This window comes from Rhamphochromis sp. 'chilingali', assembly GCF_963969265.1.
Source record: "Rhamphochromis sp. 'chilingali' genome assembly, chromosome: 10".
In the NCBI taxonomy this organism is placed as follows: Eukaryota; Metazoa; Chordata; class Actinopteri; order Cichliformes; family Cichlidae; genus Rhamphochromis; species Rhamphochromis sp. 'chilingali'.
This window is the reverse complement of record NC_137937.1, coordinates 31,443,831-31,460,200: the sequence shown is the minus strand read 5'-3', so window position 1 is coordinate 31,460,200 and position 16,370 is coordinate 31,443,831. Positions and strand designations below refer to the sequence as shown.

Genomic DNA, 16,370 nt, shown 5'->3' with positions numbered 1-16,370 from the left:
TATCTAATTGCTTCTTATAGTATTCCTTTTTACTAAATCTAAGTATATTAGTTAACCTATTTTTATATCTTTTGTATCTGATTTCAGCATCTTTAGTTCTCGTTCTTAAGAACTCTCTGTATAGAGCATTTTTCTTTATACATGCATTTTGCAGACCTTTTGTTATCCATGGACAGTCCATATATTTCTGTTTCCTACTATATTGCTTTATTGGACAGTTGGTATTGTACAGTAATGTAAATATTCTAAGGAATTTATTATAAGCACTATTAACGTCCTGTTCCTGATATACTTCACCCCAGTTTTCCTTCAATAAATCTTTTTTAAATGCATTCATTCTTTCTTCTGTTCTTACTCGTCTGTACTCTTTTTTACTGTCCATTTTATTGATCTTGTAATTCCTATCATAGATTGTAAAAATTGGAAGATGGTCACTTATGTCGTTAATCAGGAGTCCACTTACAGTCTTATTTTCAATGTCATTTGCAAAAATGTTGTCTATGAGAGTTGCACAATGTGATGTAATCCTGGTAGGTCTAGTAATTTTAGGGAATAGATTCATACAGTGCATTGTGTTTATAAATTCCTCAGTGGTTTTATGTTTATTTGGGTTTAGCAAATCAATATTGAAGTCTCCACAAATGAAAACTTTTTTGCGAGCTATTTCAATAAATGTTTCTTCTATCCAGTCTTTAAATGTCTCAATACTACTACCTGGAGCTCTGTATATACAGCTAATGATTACATTTTTACTTTTTTCTTTACAAATTTCAACTGTAATACATTCTAGTACATTATCAATCACCATCGTCATCTTTTCCACCACATTAAATTTCAAGGATTTGTCCACATACAAGGCCACTCCTCCTCCTCCTTTGTTTCGCCTAGTTATAAATGTGAATTCATAACCCTCCAGTTCAAAGTCTGTTCCTTTTTCCATATTGATCCAAGTTTCTGATAAGGCAATGACACTAAATGGATGTGAAAACTGGTTAAGGTATTCTTTGATATGACTAAAATTAGCATAGAGACTTCTACAGTTAAAGTGGATAATTGATAATTTATTCTCAGTTTTAATCCTCTGATTGTAGTCTTTATTTGTATAGTAGCAGCAATTGTTATTGTTAGATGAGAAAAAGTTGTTGTCTGGATCTATTTCATATTCCAAGTCGTGTGTATTGTGATCCATATAGTTAAATGTTTTCAGTTCCAATTGATCATATTCTGCAACTGTCTGACTGATGCAGCTGATTCTTCCAGATGTATCTGAGTTCTTCCTTCCAGTGTGTGTCATAAGTGAGTGTGTGGTTGTCTGTTACCTTGTTTGCCGTCCAGATCGTGTTGCTCACTGATATTTTTCGAGATCCGCCATATTTTTAATGGTCAGAACTTTGGCTTCCTCTGGTGATCCGTTTAGTTTAATGAATATTTTGCAGTTCGTCGTCCAAGTGCCTTGGATTTTTCCCAGCTTCTTAAGGTGTCGCGCTTTTTTGGCTATTTCAGCGTTGTGTTTGGTTAGATGTTCATTGATAAAGACATTAGATCCTTTTAATTTTCTTCCTTGTTTCAGCAGCGTAATCTTGTGCTTTCGATTTACAAACCTTAATATAATAGCCGGTATGTTGCCGTTCCTCCTGGGAAGAGGGTGGCATGCTTCGACAGAGTTACAGTCCAGGGCAATCCCTTTGGACCGCAGGAAAGCAGCCACCTGTTGTTCCGTGGAGCTAATGTCAAACTCTCCAGGTTCCTCGTTGCTGTCAGCGGTCACCGCCTGAGCGTATGACCGGGGTTTAATATGGAGCCCAGTGATGATGACGTCGTTTATCCTGGAGTATTGTTCCAGGTCAGCGACCTTACTTTCCAGGTATGCAATCTTTTTATCTTTTTCGGCATTTTGGATGCGGAGGAGCTTTACCTCCTCCACAATTTCAATGATATTTTTCTGCTGCAACCTGATAGTAGAAATTTCCTCCATTATGAAGTCAAGGGACTTTTTAATCTCCTCGACTTCCTCAGCTGTCGGTGTCCTCTTCGGCCCCATTTTATCTGGTTACCCTGGTAGCAGGTTCGGTCAGCTGATTCCTCAGTCAGCTGTTAGCCTGGTAACGCGTTGGCTAGCCTTACTTTATAATGTCCCCCCAAACTACAGTTTCTTCTCTTACTTAAATAACTGAAAATGCTCTGCTACTAGAAAGAGGTATAAATACTTACATGAAAATCTGATCTATACACCCACCTTTACCTGGCATGTTTGAGCTTACCAAACAAAAGCAGCTGCAACAGATTTATATAACACATCAGATTACAGTTACTTACATCATTTTCCAGTATATTTATACATTCACCAGATAACATGACATCGACCCTTTTCTCCCTTTTCACTCATCTCCATCTTTGGATATCTTTACCTTTAACCACTTTGCCTCCATTAGCCTCCTTAAAATGTCCATGTTCAGCTGGGTGAAGGTGATTTAAGTGTCTGATTAGGTTTATTGTTAGGAAGTTTTTATGATGGTCCCTCCATGATTTTCTTTGGTGAAGTTTGCCTTCCCTCCAAGTGAGGAGCTTCCATGCTAAAGACATGTTTTTTTGTGGATGTGAATATGCGTGACAATTTATATGCACCACAGGACACATGTTGTACATGCATGAAGCAGGCCGGCTCAAAATCAGAAATACCCAAAGCCAAGATTGCTGGAAATTGGCCTTTTCCGGTCCCTTGCTGGTCGATTGCTGTGTCTGTAGTATTTTACAGAAACATAAAACTTAAATAATCAAGTAACCTAGAATTAAAACTTTGCGGCCTTTTCATTTGTAAAGTAGCTACTCTCTGTAAAGAATGTATTCGATTTGCTGCTGGGCTTTTTTTTCTGTTAAATGAGTAATTCCCAAAGTGTTCAGTTAAGTATTAATGTACTCAGTTTGTGTTTTCCTTTAGTCGTGTCTTAAATCAAGATTTAAGTTTTATAAATAAGTAATCAGTCTGTAAATCCACAAATTTTATTTTTCCTTACAACAATGGTTGGCTTAGGTTTTGCTCTGTTCACATTTGTCCATGTGCTTATAGGCAACAGGGTAAATAAAAGGCCCTAGTAACTTTCATTCAACTTTATAAGTTCTTTTACAGCTTCTTAGGTGACCGATACCAGTGAGTGAGATATGTGTGTGATGGAGTCTGTATGGATGGGGATTTGGAGATGATGGCTTCTACATGTGTGTCGGTGTGTGCATTTGGCTCCGTCTGTCTCTGACTAATTCCTCGTGCAAGGAAAGCATGCCACACAGACACGTGAGTGAACATTTCCTGCACTGAAAACTGTCTCTATGGCAATACGGAAGGAGGAGAGAGGGGATTAGCTGGGAAATGGCTCATATCATGTTCTTTCTCCTACCTACACTCTTTATCTACACACACATAGTCCCTTTGGAGTAGGCTGCTGTAATTGCCCCTTAGCTCGCTTCTCTCCTCCCTTGTCTTTTCGCACCCTGTATTCATCTTGTCAGACAAGGTGGAAAGCTGCAAGGGTCCCTGCTGTGACTGTAAGACCATTATTACTTTCCCTTCATGTTCTTTACTGACAACAAGCTCTGTATATTACTGAAATGGGCAATAGGCCTGGCTCATTACCTTCAATTGTCTAACCTACCCACAGTTCTGTAGCTACGTCATCATTCATGCTTAAGTGATTGTTTGGTCCATTATGTCTGCTCAAATCTTTAATAGCTTTGCATGTGTCATAGTAGGTGTGACCACTTAAAAAGCATTGCTAAAGTGCTATAGTTTTTAATAGGGAGATAATTGTCAATTATTAATGGAAGCTTTTTTTTTGGTGCTGTTTATAAAGCGGGCTCTCCACTTGTATTCTCTCTTATTTATGTGAAGAAATAAGGCTAGACTCCAGAGGTACTGATTGTCTCTCAAATTGTAAACAAGGTTTCAGAGTGCTGAATGTGTTGGCACTCTTAAAAGTCGCAAATAAATATTACAAATTTTATGAAATGTTTAGAAATATTAAGCAATCAGAAATGATTCAGTCCTATTTTGCCCTTTTCACAGAACAAATTAGTCAATTTGAATAAATATCTCACTAAAGTAATTAAAAAAATACTTTAAAACAAAGTATTTCTCTGAATGTGGAGAAGTTTCGCAGTCGCTGTCGAGAGATTGTCAGTATATTTACATAAATCTTCATTAATGACTGCAGATGCTGTACGTTTGAATTTCAAGTTAGATGTGAATGTACTTGTGCTCAATATTGTTATTGTACATGGCAGACAGTAAATGCTGGGTAACAGAATTAGTGAAAATAATATACAGCTTATTCTAAGTCTGTATAGATTTGCATGTGATCTGCTGGCTGGAGTTTACTGGAAAAAAACTCAATTCTGTTGACAAGAAGTGAAAAATCACAATAAAATGAAACGTACGAAACATGAAGACTTCTGGGAAATGTCACCATATTGTTACTGTTTTCTTCTATGCTTAACCTTTCTGCATTGCCCCCACAGGGTTCAGGTAGAGTTCTATGTGAACGAAAACACCTTCAAGGAGAGGCTAAAGCTTTTCTTCATCAAAAACCAAAGGTCAAGTAAGTAACCATAAACTATGCTATCTTTTAGAGTGAAAATGGTAAGCGGCTTGCTACTGCTAGATACTTTCTGAGCCAAATGAATAATAAGTGCATAATAAAGGAAATGACAGCCAATGATGACATATTTCCACTTTGTGTCTCAGTTGGGGCTTTCATTATTACATTAGCTGCCTCATTGTTGGGGTTTTAGGTGTTCAAGCTGTGACCCAGCGTGGACAGAAGAATATGGCTCATTTGTGGAGAGATGAGGCAGAGCTGCAGTGTTTTTCTCATTAGGACATGCCACATTGTCTCTAAAGAAGACACTGGCATGACTCAGCAGTTTGGTGCACTGTGTCTGGAAGCTGTTCATTTGCATGTAGTTATAAAAATGTACACTATGGGAACTCTCCCATATATAGTTGGACATGTTGTTACCGGGTCCGTGACGCTGGCTCTGCTTTCGTTCGCTCAGCTTGTTGTTGTCACTAGGCAGCCATAGTCTTTGACATAAAACAGCAGGTTTTAATGAAAATGTCACATCGTGCTGCGGGGGTCTTCTGCTCCATTTGTTGTTTGTTTGTCTGCCCTGTTTCAAACCTTTTTAACACTGACGCAGGCTTCATCGCAAGGGGTCGTGTCACTAGGGATTAGCTAACTCACTGGCTGGATGACTGACTGGCTAGCTGACACTGCTAGATTTAAAAAAGCTTCTGTCATCTTCTGTCAGGCTTTAGTTTTTATGTGTATTATTTAGTGTTGTATGTAGCAGGTTGTATGTGAGTTTATCAGTACACTTATGTCCACAAAAAAAACCTTGTGACTTCATAAACATTATTATCACCCATTGTCATGTTTAGGCTGTGTGCAGGCAGGAGAGGACCCAAACGCAAGCTCACGGGAAAACAGGACTGAACTCAAAATACAGCTTTATTGCTGACGGAAGTTAAGGCGATACAAGATAATATGGAACTAAACTGGGACGCATAAAGGAACTGACTCACAAGGAAACACACGGCGGAGCACACAGTCATGAGGGAGATTGCGACACTGACACAGAGAAACACAGGGCTTAAATACACTGGGAAATAACGAGGGGAATGAGACACAGAAGGGGAGCACAGCTGGGAGAAATCGGACATAACGAGACCCAAGGGAAGCGAAACTCAATACATTCACGTAGGACACAGACCTTCAAAGTAAAACAGGAAATGTAACATAGACGCAGACTTGACTAGGGGAGACAGAGCAACTAAGAAACACAGAGAAAAATAACAGGGAGACACAGAGGGCGGCTAACTAAATATTCAGAAAACTAAAGAGAATACAAGAAAGTCAAACTAAGACACTAGACTAAAGAATAAACTGGGGCAACAAAGAGAACTAAGATCATAATACAAAAACTCAGAGACATAAGAAACTCAAAACACTGGGTCACCAACCCAGGACCGTGACACCCATGGCTATTTCTATGCAAGCCCACCAGGCATTCATACTGCTTTGTAATGCTTCTGCACATTGTTAGGATACAAAAGTGCTAGTGTTATTTTTGTGTTCTTCTTGAAGGATTTGAAGGATGTGCGTCATGGAAAATCAGGTGTGCCAGGCTGCTGTAGAGGCATGGAAATATAATAGTTATGGTTCAGGGGTAAAAGCATTTTATGCACCCAAACGACCACAATTTGAGCAGTAGCAGTTCGCTATGATGAAGAGAATTTGCTGGATTTGTTGTTGACAGCAGTCTCTGTTTGAACTTCAGACTGCAGACAAAGTGTACACAAAAAAGAGTGGAAAAAAGTCAACACAGAGCTTTAAGTCTGAGCCTGTGAATAATGTGAAAAGATGTAAGCAAGCTCCTCTTTAAGTCACTCAATTTAAGCTCCAGCTTTTTTTGTTGTTGCTCCACAGGCCTGAGGATCCGCTTGTTCAACTTCTCACTGAAGATTCTCACCTGTGCCCTCTACATATTAAGAGTCAGCTTGGAAGATCTGAAGGAGAAAAATGGGAGCCCATGGTGAGAGTGAGACTCTACCTCTCCCTATTCAATCACTGTTCCTATTCCACTTGTACATAGTAATTCTTTTTTATTAAAAATCAAAAATGGAGGATAAATAAAAGCTAGAAAAGAAGAAAGAGGAAAAGGGTGATAGTCATGTCATCACAGGGTAAGTAAATGTTAAAGCAGTCCTTCCAGATACTCAAACTCTACCGCACAAAAAACATTAAAGCTGAGATAAAATGAGTGAGATAAAAACAAAGCCATGTATGTGTAATGTTACTTTATTAGTCCATCACTCCCTCTGTTATCTGGCTTCACAGAGCCCAATATCAGCTGTCACAACCAAAGTCTGTTATTAACAGGTCTGCACATTAGGAAAAGTGTATTTACAGCATTTTAATCTAGCAATTCCAAACAATTTCCAAAATATTTTTTTTTGTTTTCCATTGTAGAAAACGGTAAATGTAAGTGACTGCAGCGTGATGGCTTAGCGCTTAGCTCTGTTTCCTCATAGAGGATCCTTGTTTCAGTGGCTGGTCGGGCCCATCTGTGTGCAGTTGCCTCTGGGGACTCACAGATAAACATGTTAGGTTAGTGCTGCCTGTACTGGACTATAACAGACTGGCCAATAAGATTCTTCATCTCGAGGGTTTCACTGAAGGTTGTCAGGAGAGCATAAAGCATAAAGGATACAGTACCATGAAGTATTTGCCACTTCCCAATTTCAGCGAAAAAAACAAAGAAATCAGGGAAAGGGCAAATGCTTTTTCTCGACACTGTAAGTATATGTGAAATATTCAGTTTTTTACTTTCACAACAGTTATTTATTTTATAGTGATTATATAATTTTACTCATGTTGTGTGCGTGTTTATATGAACAATGTGAAAAAGTTGCTCATCCTATGCAGTTATGTGGATGTTTGACTCCCAGTAGACGTGTTTCCTCCCATTCAGACGTTCAAACTGTTACTCTGTGTTTATCTTTTCCTTACTCCTGTCCGTAATACAGTGCAATGAATCGAAGCAATGGTTGGAATGATACATCAGAGCCACCACAAATCAAATGGTATGTTCATGTTAACATGGCACTCCATAGTAAAATTAGTGGTGCACAATAGTAAGGTTGATAATAAATGCAGATGCAGTGAAGTGTGAGTAAAAGTTTCACATTGTTTGTGACAGGGAACGCATTTTCTGGGTGAACAGACGAGAGTCTGTGTGGGCAATACAGGTGAGCATAATACCGTTTCTGTGTGCATAAATCAAATTCCATTCCATGAACTCAGTCTCAATGCATAATTCAGCCCAGAAACACCACAAGCCATTTATTAGAACAAAACACTGCAGAGTATGGACGTTCCCCGCTGAAGGCCGAGAAGAGTCTGCATTTGCAGGGTTCATTTATCTCTCTCCCCTTTGCTCCAGGTGACAGTGGCCTTAATCAGTTTTTTGGAGACTATGCTTATCACATATCTCAGCTACAAGGTAAGAGACTGACTCACACTACAAATTTTATCTTTTTAATTCTTATTGTCCTCTTGCAGCTTCTTGATCTAAGTCCAACGCTTTGTTTCCTGTCTTGCGAACCAACACTTTCCAGCCTCATTTACATTCCCCAAAGACAGCCCCATCACAGAGCCAGCAGTCTTTGCTGCAAATTTTCAACTCAGACATCTAGCACACTGTCTCAGAAAGAAGTTGAGATAAAGGCTCTACAGAGCTTAAAGTGCTGTTTGTGTTTTGTCTACAAACACGTGACAGAAAGATGCATCACAAGTGTATTTAGGTCTGATTTGCGAGCCTTGCAAACCTTAGCATTGATTCTAAAGTCGCTGGAACTCTACCAAAAGATTTAAATATCATTTTTCTCAAAGTTATTCCCTCGTGTGGTGTTTTGATGATTTTGGAGGGTGCGATCAAGCACATCCACCTAAAACCTCCCACAGGGGCTCAGCTGAGTGCTCATTTTCATATTGATCAAACCATTAAGTGAGCGCTGGTACCTTATGAGTGGTGATGATATGGTCATTTAAAGTGATCACTCTCATCAGGAAACCATTTTTTTTAATCGTAGGATAACAATGATCACTTATTGTACTGGTTTTTCAGCTAATCTTCTCTCCCCGAACCAGCCGAATGCCACAGAACACAATCAGTTCCCTTCGCTGTAGCTGTCAAGAGTTTAGGTTCAGCTTTCCTTGAATCTGTGACACATCTGAGTATGCACTTCTTTTCTCAGTCCTTGTGCATGCAAAAGGAGGATTGTGCACATTGCAAGTAAAATATAAAAAATATGTGTTAGTGAAATGCACGGTATATAGAAATACAGAATATCTGATGGCAGACAGAATATTTGAAACATTTTACAATCCACACAAACATATCTTCATAACAGACCATTCAGTTAGCTGTAATAGCTCTTCTCAGATATTTATTGAATTGAGCAGCATCACATACTGTCCATATTTTTTTCTTTACTTTTTAATCTGTTAATGTATTTAGAAATTAAGATTTTAGGAATGAACACACTATTAGTTTGGATTTGAACATCTCCCACAGCTTTCCCTGACTCTGAATCTAAGTTGCACCATTGCTTTCATCTCCTGTTGAGATCCTCAGATGTTTGCATCACAAGTGTAAATTTATAGTGTTCTGCTTCTTGAACATTATACCTTGACAGTGAAAATATATGCAGATATATTTTTACTTATGTTCTCATTCACTGCTATATAATACCAAATGGAATTATAGTGCACAGAGACATTATGTAACACACGTGTAAATGAGCAGAGGCTGCATCATACAGTCGATTATGTAAACCCTTCATTATGAAAAGAGATTTAAGTGGTATATATATATTAGAACCTTTTTATCTTCACTTTAAACTTTGTATCTTACATTTAACCACAGTAGCTAAGCATAACAGGCAAAAACTACAAACAAGCACATTTGAATGCTTTAAGCACAAAGTCAGGTGTTATATTCAGATACTGACACTAAAATTGTTAATTTCAAAGAACCATCTCCTCTCAACAAAGATTTTAGACGTTAGCACAGAAAGTTGTTGTTGTTTTTCCTACATGGTGTTGTTTTATGTTGATGTCCTCCATCTACCGAAGGCAGACCCCTGCAGCAGATTCATTAAATTGTATCCCATTAATTTCCTTTCTAGGGAAACATTTGGGAGCAGATCTTCCAGATTTCCTTCATCCTGGAAATGATCAACACAGTGCCATTTATAATCACAGTGAGTAACTTAATCAGTTCGCCTTGTCCACAAAACAAGATCTTCAAATATCAGATATGTACAATTTTGAATTTAATGAGAAACTACCTAATGCATCTAAATTTCTTTATTATTTGTATTGGGGATTGTAACGTCATGTTATATATGAGGTATGTTAACTAAATATCGCTTTACTAATATACTGTATATTTTCACCCTGTCTCTTTCTTTTCTTCTTTAAGATTTTCTGGCATCGATTAAGAGACATATTCGTCCCTGTGTTTCTTAACTGCTGGCTAGCCAAAGGTGCTCTGGAGAATATGATTGTAAGTTTTTTGCCAATGTAAATAAAGTGTGTGTTGCATCTTACACACTAAAGCTTGATTGTACTAGAGAGAATAAACAAAACTGTATGTTTTCTTTATTACTATGGGCTTTGAGGTTAAATTATCTGCCCTCTAGCAGCCATATTAGAGCTCATGAGTAGCATTGTGTAAGTGCTCAGTGGGTTGATACAATGTAACAAAACAGAATTTAATTGACTAGGCTAATTCATTTCTTTCTGGTTAGCTGACACTCTCTTTTTGTCGACACTGATATGTGCACAAAACAACATATCTTTTTGAAGCTACATTTATCTGTGTATTAGCAGTAACAGTGGTTACTTTGATAAATTAGCCTGCTGTCTAATTAGCTGGCTACAAAGCTAACACAAGCCATGTTATTCATGTTTAGCTGACGTATTTAGGAGAAAACAAAAGACGTGTTTTTTTAATCGAACAGCAGACTTTCATATTCACGCTGCAGTAGGCTTTCAGACATACTGTGTTTTCTCACTAGAAGCTAGCATAAGGAATAAGCCAGAACTTTTTCTTTCTTTTAGAATTGACTGCATGTTCTTGAGGCTAGTGCACGGCATGCACGGCAGGTATCGTGGCCTTACACTCATTGGTCCACTTTATTAGAAATACCTGTTCACTTTCTCATTTATACAAATTTCTAATCAGCCAATCACACAGGGTAGGTGTGAAAATATCCAGTGACCATTAGTGACCATTAGTAAATGCCCTGTTGATACCAGAAGTCATAGTAGAATGGTCAGACTGCTTGAGCAGTTAGTAAGGCAGCAGTAACTCAATCAGCCACTTGCTACAACCAACGAATGCAGAAGAGCATCTTTGAGCAAAACTAACTTTGAAGCAGACAAGCTACTGCAGCTGAGAACCACACCAGGTGCCACACCGAGGGAACTGAGGCTACTGAAGCTACAAAACTGAGTAAAAGAAGACTGGAAGAAACATTACTAAGTCTGAGTGTCAATATTAGTGGTTCAGGCTGCTGCTGGTGGTGTAATGGTGTGGGAAATACTTTTTTGCACACTTTGGGCCCCTTATCACTTATTGCTCATCACGTGATTCCTTTATGACTACCATATACCCATCTTCCTGTGGCTGTTTCCAGCAGGATAACACACCATCTCACAAAGCTCAAATAATCTCCAACTGGTTTCTTGAACATCACAATAAGCTCATTGTACTCAAATGGCCTCCATAGTTCCCAGAGATTGCCATCATGGATGTGGAGCCAACAAATCTGCAGCAACTATGAGTTGCCATCGTGTCAATATGGACAAAAATCTCTGAGTAATATTTCAAACACATTGTGGAATCTATTTCGTAGAGAATAAAGGTAGTTCTGAGGGCACAGAGGTTTCAACCCAGTACAAGCAAGGTGTACCTAACAAAGTGGATAATGAGTGTATATTGTTTAAAGTTGCAAGTAAAGCAGTATATGTTTAGAGTACTACCCAATATCAAGAGCAAGTCGAGCCAAAGCAAAAAGTACAAGTGTGGGCACGGCGAAGTTTAATAAAACACAGAGTTCACAGAAATCTGGTGTTGTAGTATTAGTGTTGCCCAGAAGGGTTTAACAGGTACATGAAATTCAAAGCAATTCCATTGGATCCACCTGGTGCAGTGTGTGCTCTTGCTGTGATTCAGATGAGACAGAGTAAGAGCTACATGCCAAGACGGTAGGTGGCAGATGGTTGAATCTGTGGCCAGGGGGGTGGTGGCAGGCAGAACATGCTAACAAGGTGCAAGTGAAAATGAGTCGTGGGCTGCCACGTTGGAAGATGGACAGTATGCTAATATAGGAGTATAAAAAAAATCTTCCAAAGAGGAAAGGGCACTCGTTTTGGTGTAGTTTGTGTGTTAGTAAAATAATGGACTACAGTTACGTAAGAGATCTGAGCTTTGATTAATTAAATTAAATGATTTTAATTTGGTTTGGAAGGTATTTGTACGTGTGATGCAGATGCCCTTTTAATAATTTGTTTTGCAAATATATTTTGGTCCAGTTGTCCTTGAGAAATTGTTTATTTTTGCTATCACAATTGGAAAATGTGTCATATTTCTCAATCAGCGGTATGACTAATGCACTGAACCTCTTTTCTTGTGTCCAGAATGATTTCCATCGTGCCATCCAAAGGACCCACTCTGCCATGTTTAATCAGGTGTTCATCCTCATCTGCACCTTACTGTGTCTGGTTTTCACCGGGTGAGTCAGCCTCTGTTCTCGCTGTTAGTCACTGAAGTGCATCTCTGACCGCTGGGGCAAAATCTGTTCTCTGAACCTTGTACCACGTAACCCCAAAAACATCGTCTCACAGTTGGTGGTCTGCATGGCTTATTATCTGGTAGAAGCAATATTTGTTGTAGAAACGAAAACTGGAAAAAGCAAAACATGTAGCTATTCAAAGATCTGTTGAAAGCAGGCATTGTGAGCTACGGTTGGTTATTGGTTAATGTTTTTTAAGAGGTAGTATCCATGAAAGAGATATGTATTTGCTACTGTTGTTGGAAAAAGAAATGCTTATAAAAATGCACTGATGATCAGCGTCAGAGTAAACAGACCTACAAACACTGTTATTGTATTGATAACCTTGGTGTCACTTTAAATGCCATACTGAGGAGAAGCCCACGTTGGGCTGACCTTTGGGCCTTTGTTCTTGGTCAAATTGAATTGTAATATCCAGTCTAGACATGACTATATTACCATAGTGAAAGAGATTGCCTTAGTAGAATATATCCCCTTTCATATGTTATATTTTAATTATCTTTACCCGTAGGACATTTGTCTGGTGTCATTGTATGATTCCTCGTTTTTATGCAGGGCTTGTGGGATCCAGCATCTAGAGAGAGCTGGGAAGAACTTGACCTTATTTGACTCGTTCTATTTCTGCATCGTTACTTTCTCCACCGTGGGCTACGGGGACGTCACGCCACAAATCTGGCCCTCCCAGCTGCTGGTGGTCATTCTCATCTGTGTTGCCCTGGTGGTCCTGCCGCTACAGGTACCGACTCTGTGCTAAATTAAAAACCAGCGATTCGCAAAGTGCAGTGAAGGGTTGCGGTTTGTTGTAAGCCTTGTGTTAGGTCTTAATCATAAGGAATTCTTTAATATTCTGCAGTCAGTGATGACCTTTGTGTGGGTATCATCAGATATTAAATGACATTTTCATGCTGGCCTGCAGCTCGTAAAAGTCTAATTTGGTCCTTCGCTTCTGTGACATTTTTTTGGCTGCAGAAGAAGTTTGCAAGTGCCAGTCAAAATCCTGGCTCACATTTGCTGCATCATTAGTCCACATATATACTGTGTTATTTATATTTAAAGACTGCGAACAGGTTCATCCCTTCACTTCGGGCGGACAGGGACAGCATCGCTAGCGGTAAGCGTAAAGGAGGTGGGCTTGCTGTTTTAGTTAACAACCGGTGGTGTAACCCTGCCAACATAACAATCAAAGAAAGGATTTGTTGCCCGGACACTGAACTGTGTGCTGTTGGACTCAGGCCGTATTATTTACCCAGGGAATTCTCTCACGTCATCTTGGTGGCTGTCTATGTTCCTCCCTCTGCTAACCCCACAGCTGCATGTGACACTATCCACTCTGCCATAGCTCGGCTACAGACTCAGCACCCGAGTGCCTTTATTGTGATCTCGGGTGACTTCAACCATGTATCACTGGACAATACACTACCAACATTCAAACAATATGTGGACTGTCCCACCAGGGGAGAGAAAACTTTAGACTTACTGTATGCTAACGTCAAGGATGCATACAGCTCCTCCTCCCTCCCCCCACTTGGTAGGTCAGATCATAACCTGATTCACCTCACCCCCCGCTATGTGCCAATTGTGAGGAGGGAACCTGTGACCACCAGGACTGTTAGGAGGTGGTCAGAGGAGGCAATAGCGGAACTACAGGGCTGTTTCGAGGTGACCGACTGGGAAACACTCTGTGAGCCTCACGCCGAGGACATCAATGGGCTTACTGAGTGTATCACAGGCTACATAACTTTCTGCACCGACTCCATTGTTCCAGCTCAGACTGTTCATTGTTACCCAAATAACAAGCCGTGGGTGACTAAGGACATCAAAGCCCTCCTCAACAACAAGAAGAGGGCTTTCAGAGGGGGCAACAAAGAGGAGGTGAGGAAGGTCCAGGTGTTACTAAAGGACAAGATCAGAGAGGCTAAGGACAATTACAGGAGGAAGCTGGAGTGGAAACTCCAGCAGAACAGCATGAGAGAGGTGTGGAGGGGCATGAAGACCATCACTGGATTCAGGCCAACCAACAGCAGGGGAGCTGAGGGAGGTGAGAATAGAGCCGACGAGTTGAATCTGTTTTTCAATAGATTCGACACCACAGTGTCTGCTCCTACCCCCACAACCTCACCTGCAGTCAGCCTGGAATCCAGAGCCACACCACTGTGCCAGCCTCTCTCTTCACATGTTGCCTCCTGTGAGATTCCTGACACCCCTCCCCCACCCATCACCTTCACTCAATACCAGGTTGAGATGCAAATGAGGAGACTTCACTCAGGCAAGTCTGCTGGACCAGACGGAGTGAGTCCCCTTGTCCTCAAGACCTGTGCCCCCCAGCTGTGTGGAGTCTTTCATAAACTGTTTATGCTGAGTCTGAGTCTGCAGAGGGTCCCGGTGATGTGGAAGACATCATGCCTCGTCCCTGTACCAAAGACGCCTCGTCCCAGTGGCCCCCAGGATTACAGGCCCGTGGCACTGACCTCCCACATCATGAAGACCCTGGAAAGGCTCATCCTGGACCAGCTGCGACCCATAGTAAGACCACATCTGGATCCCCTTCAGTTCGCTTATCAGCCTCGTCTCGGAACAGAGGACGCCATCATCTACCTGCTCAATCGTGTCTACACCCATCTGGACCAGCCGGCGAGCACTGTGAGGGTCATGTTTTTTGACTTTTCCAGTGCTTTCAACACCATCAGGCCACCCTCCTGGGTGATAAGTTAGCAGCGATGCAGGTGGATGCTTCTCTGGTGTCCTGGATTGTTGATTACCTGACAGGAAGACCACAATATGTACGTCTCCCACAGTGTGTGTCTGACAAGGTGATTAGCAACACAGGGGCACCACAGGGGACTGTCCTCTCCCCCTTCCTCTTCACCCTCTACACCACAGACTTCAGCCACTGCACAGAGACCTGCCATCTTCAGAAGTTTTCTGATGACTCTGCGGTGGTTGGATGCATCAGCAGGGATGATGAGACAGAGTACCGGGCTGTGGTCGACTCCTTTGTCACGTGGTGTGAGCAGAATCATCTGCAGCTCAACGTGGCAAAGACCAAGGAACTGATCGTGGACTTCAGGAAGACCAGGAAACACTGACCCCTGTTTCAATCCAGGGGGTCAGTGTTGACATTGTGGAGGACTATAAATACCTTGGAGTACACATTGACAATAAACCGGACTGGGCTAAAAACACCACAGCACTTTACAGGAAGGGCCAGAGTCGTCTCTATTTTTTGAGGCGACTGAGGTCCTTCAACATCTGCCAGAAAATGCTGAGGATTTTCTATGAGTCTGTTGTGGCCAGTGCGATCCTCTATGCTGTTGCATGCTGGGGGAGCAGGCTGAGGGTCGCAGATGCCAACAGACTCAATAAACTGATCCGTAAGGCCAGCAATGTTGTGGGGATGGAGCTGGACTCCCTCAAGGTGGTGTCAGAGAGGCGGATGCTGTCCAAGATAAAGACAATGTTGGATAACACCTCCCACCCACTCCATGACATGTTGGTCAGTCACAGGAGCTCGTTCAGTGAGAGACTGAGATTACCGAAAAGCACCACTGAACGACACAGGAAATCATTCCTGCCTGTGGCCATCTCCCTGTACAACGCATCCACTTAACACACTGTTTGCTGCTACAGCTACACATGTTTCTTTTCCAAATATTTATTTATAAGTGACTTATGTATATATGTATGTATGTATATATATGTATATATTGTACTATTCTTAGTTAGCGTATTGTCTGTCTTGTCTTAATGTTGGTTTAAAATGGAGCACTGTAACAAAAAATAATTTCCCCCAGGGATCAATAAAGTATTCTGATTCTGATTCTGATTCTGATGTCTCAAAAAGTTTCTGTCCCTGTGGAGCAAATGGAGTGAGAAGTGGAGATGAACTCCCACTGCTGCCAAATTACTCCACTAGTAGTTTTCACTCCATCTGTGTCCAGACAGAAAATCTATCTCA

General features: G+C 40.8%; 1 protein-coding gene across 1 annotated transcript in view; it reads left to right on the top strand.

The window, feature by feature from the left end:
• Window positions 1-16,370, top strand: part of kcnt1b (potassium sodium-activated channel subfamily T member 1b) — an 80,438-nt gene that overhangs the window by 35,621 nt on the left and 28,447 nt on the right. Inside the window, exons 6-14 of the mRNA XM_080893629.1 lie at window positions 4,510-4,589; window positions 6,480-6,585; window positions 7,580-7,636; window positions 7,753-7,801; window positions 7,996-8,055; window positions 9,743-9,817; window positions 10,039-10,122; window positions 12,261-12,355; window positions 12,971-13,151. Of these exons, the coding sequence (XP_080749755.1) occupies window positions 4,510-4,589; window positions 6,480-6,585; window positions 7,580-7,636; window positions 7,753-7,801; window positions 7,996-8,055; window positions 9,743-9,817; window positions 10,039-10,122; window positions 12,261-12,355; window positions 12,971-13,151 (787 nt within the window). The remainder of the gene's footprint in view (window positions 1-4,509; window positions 4,590-6,479; window positions 6,586-7,579; window positions 7,637-7,752; window positions 7,802-7,995; window positions 8,056-9,742; window positions 9,818-10,038; window positions 10,123-12,260; window positions 12,356-12,970; window positions 13,152-16,370) is intronic.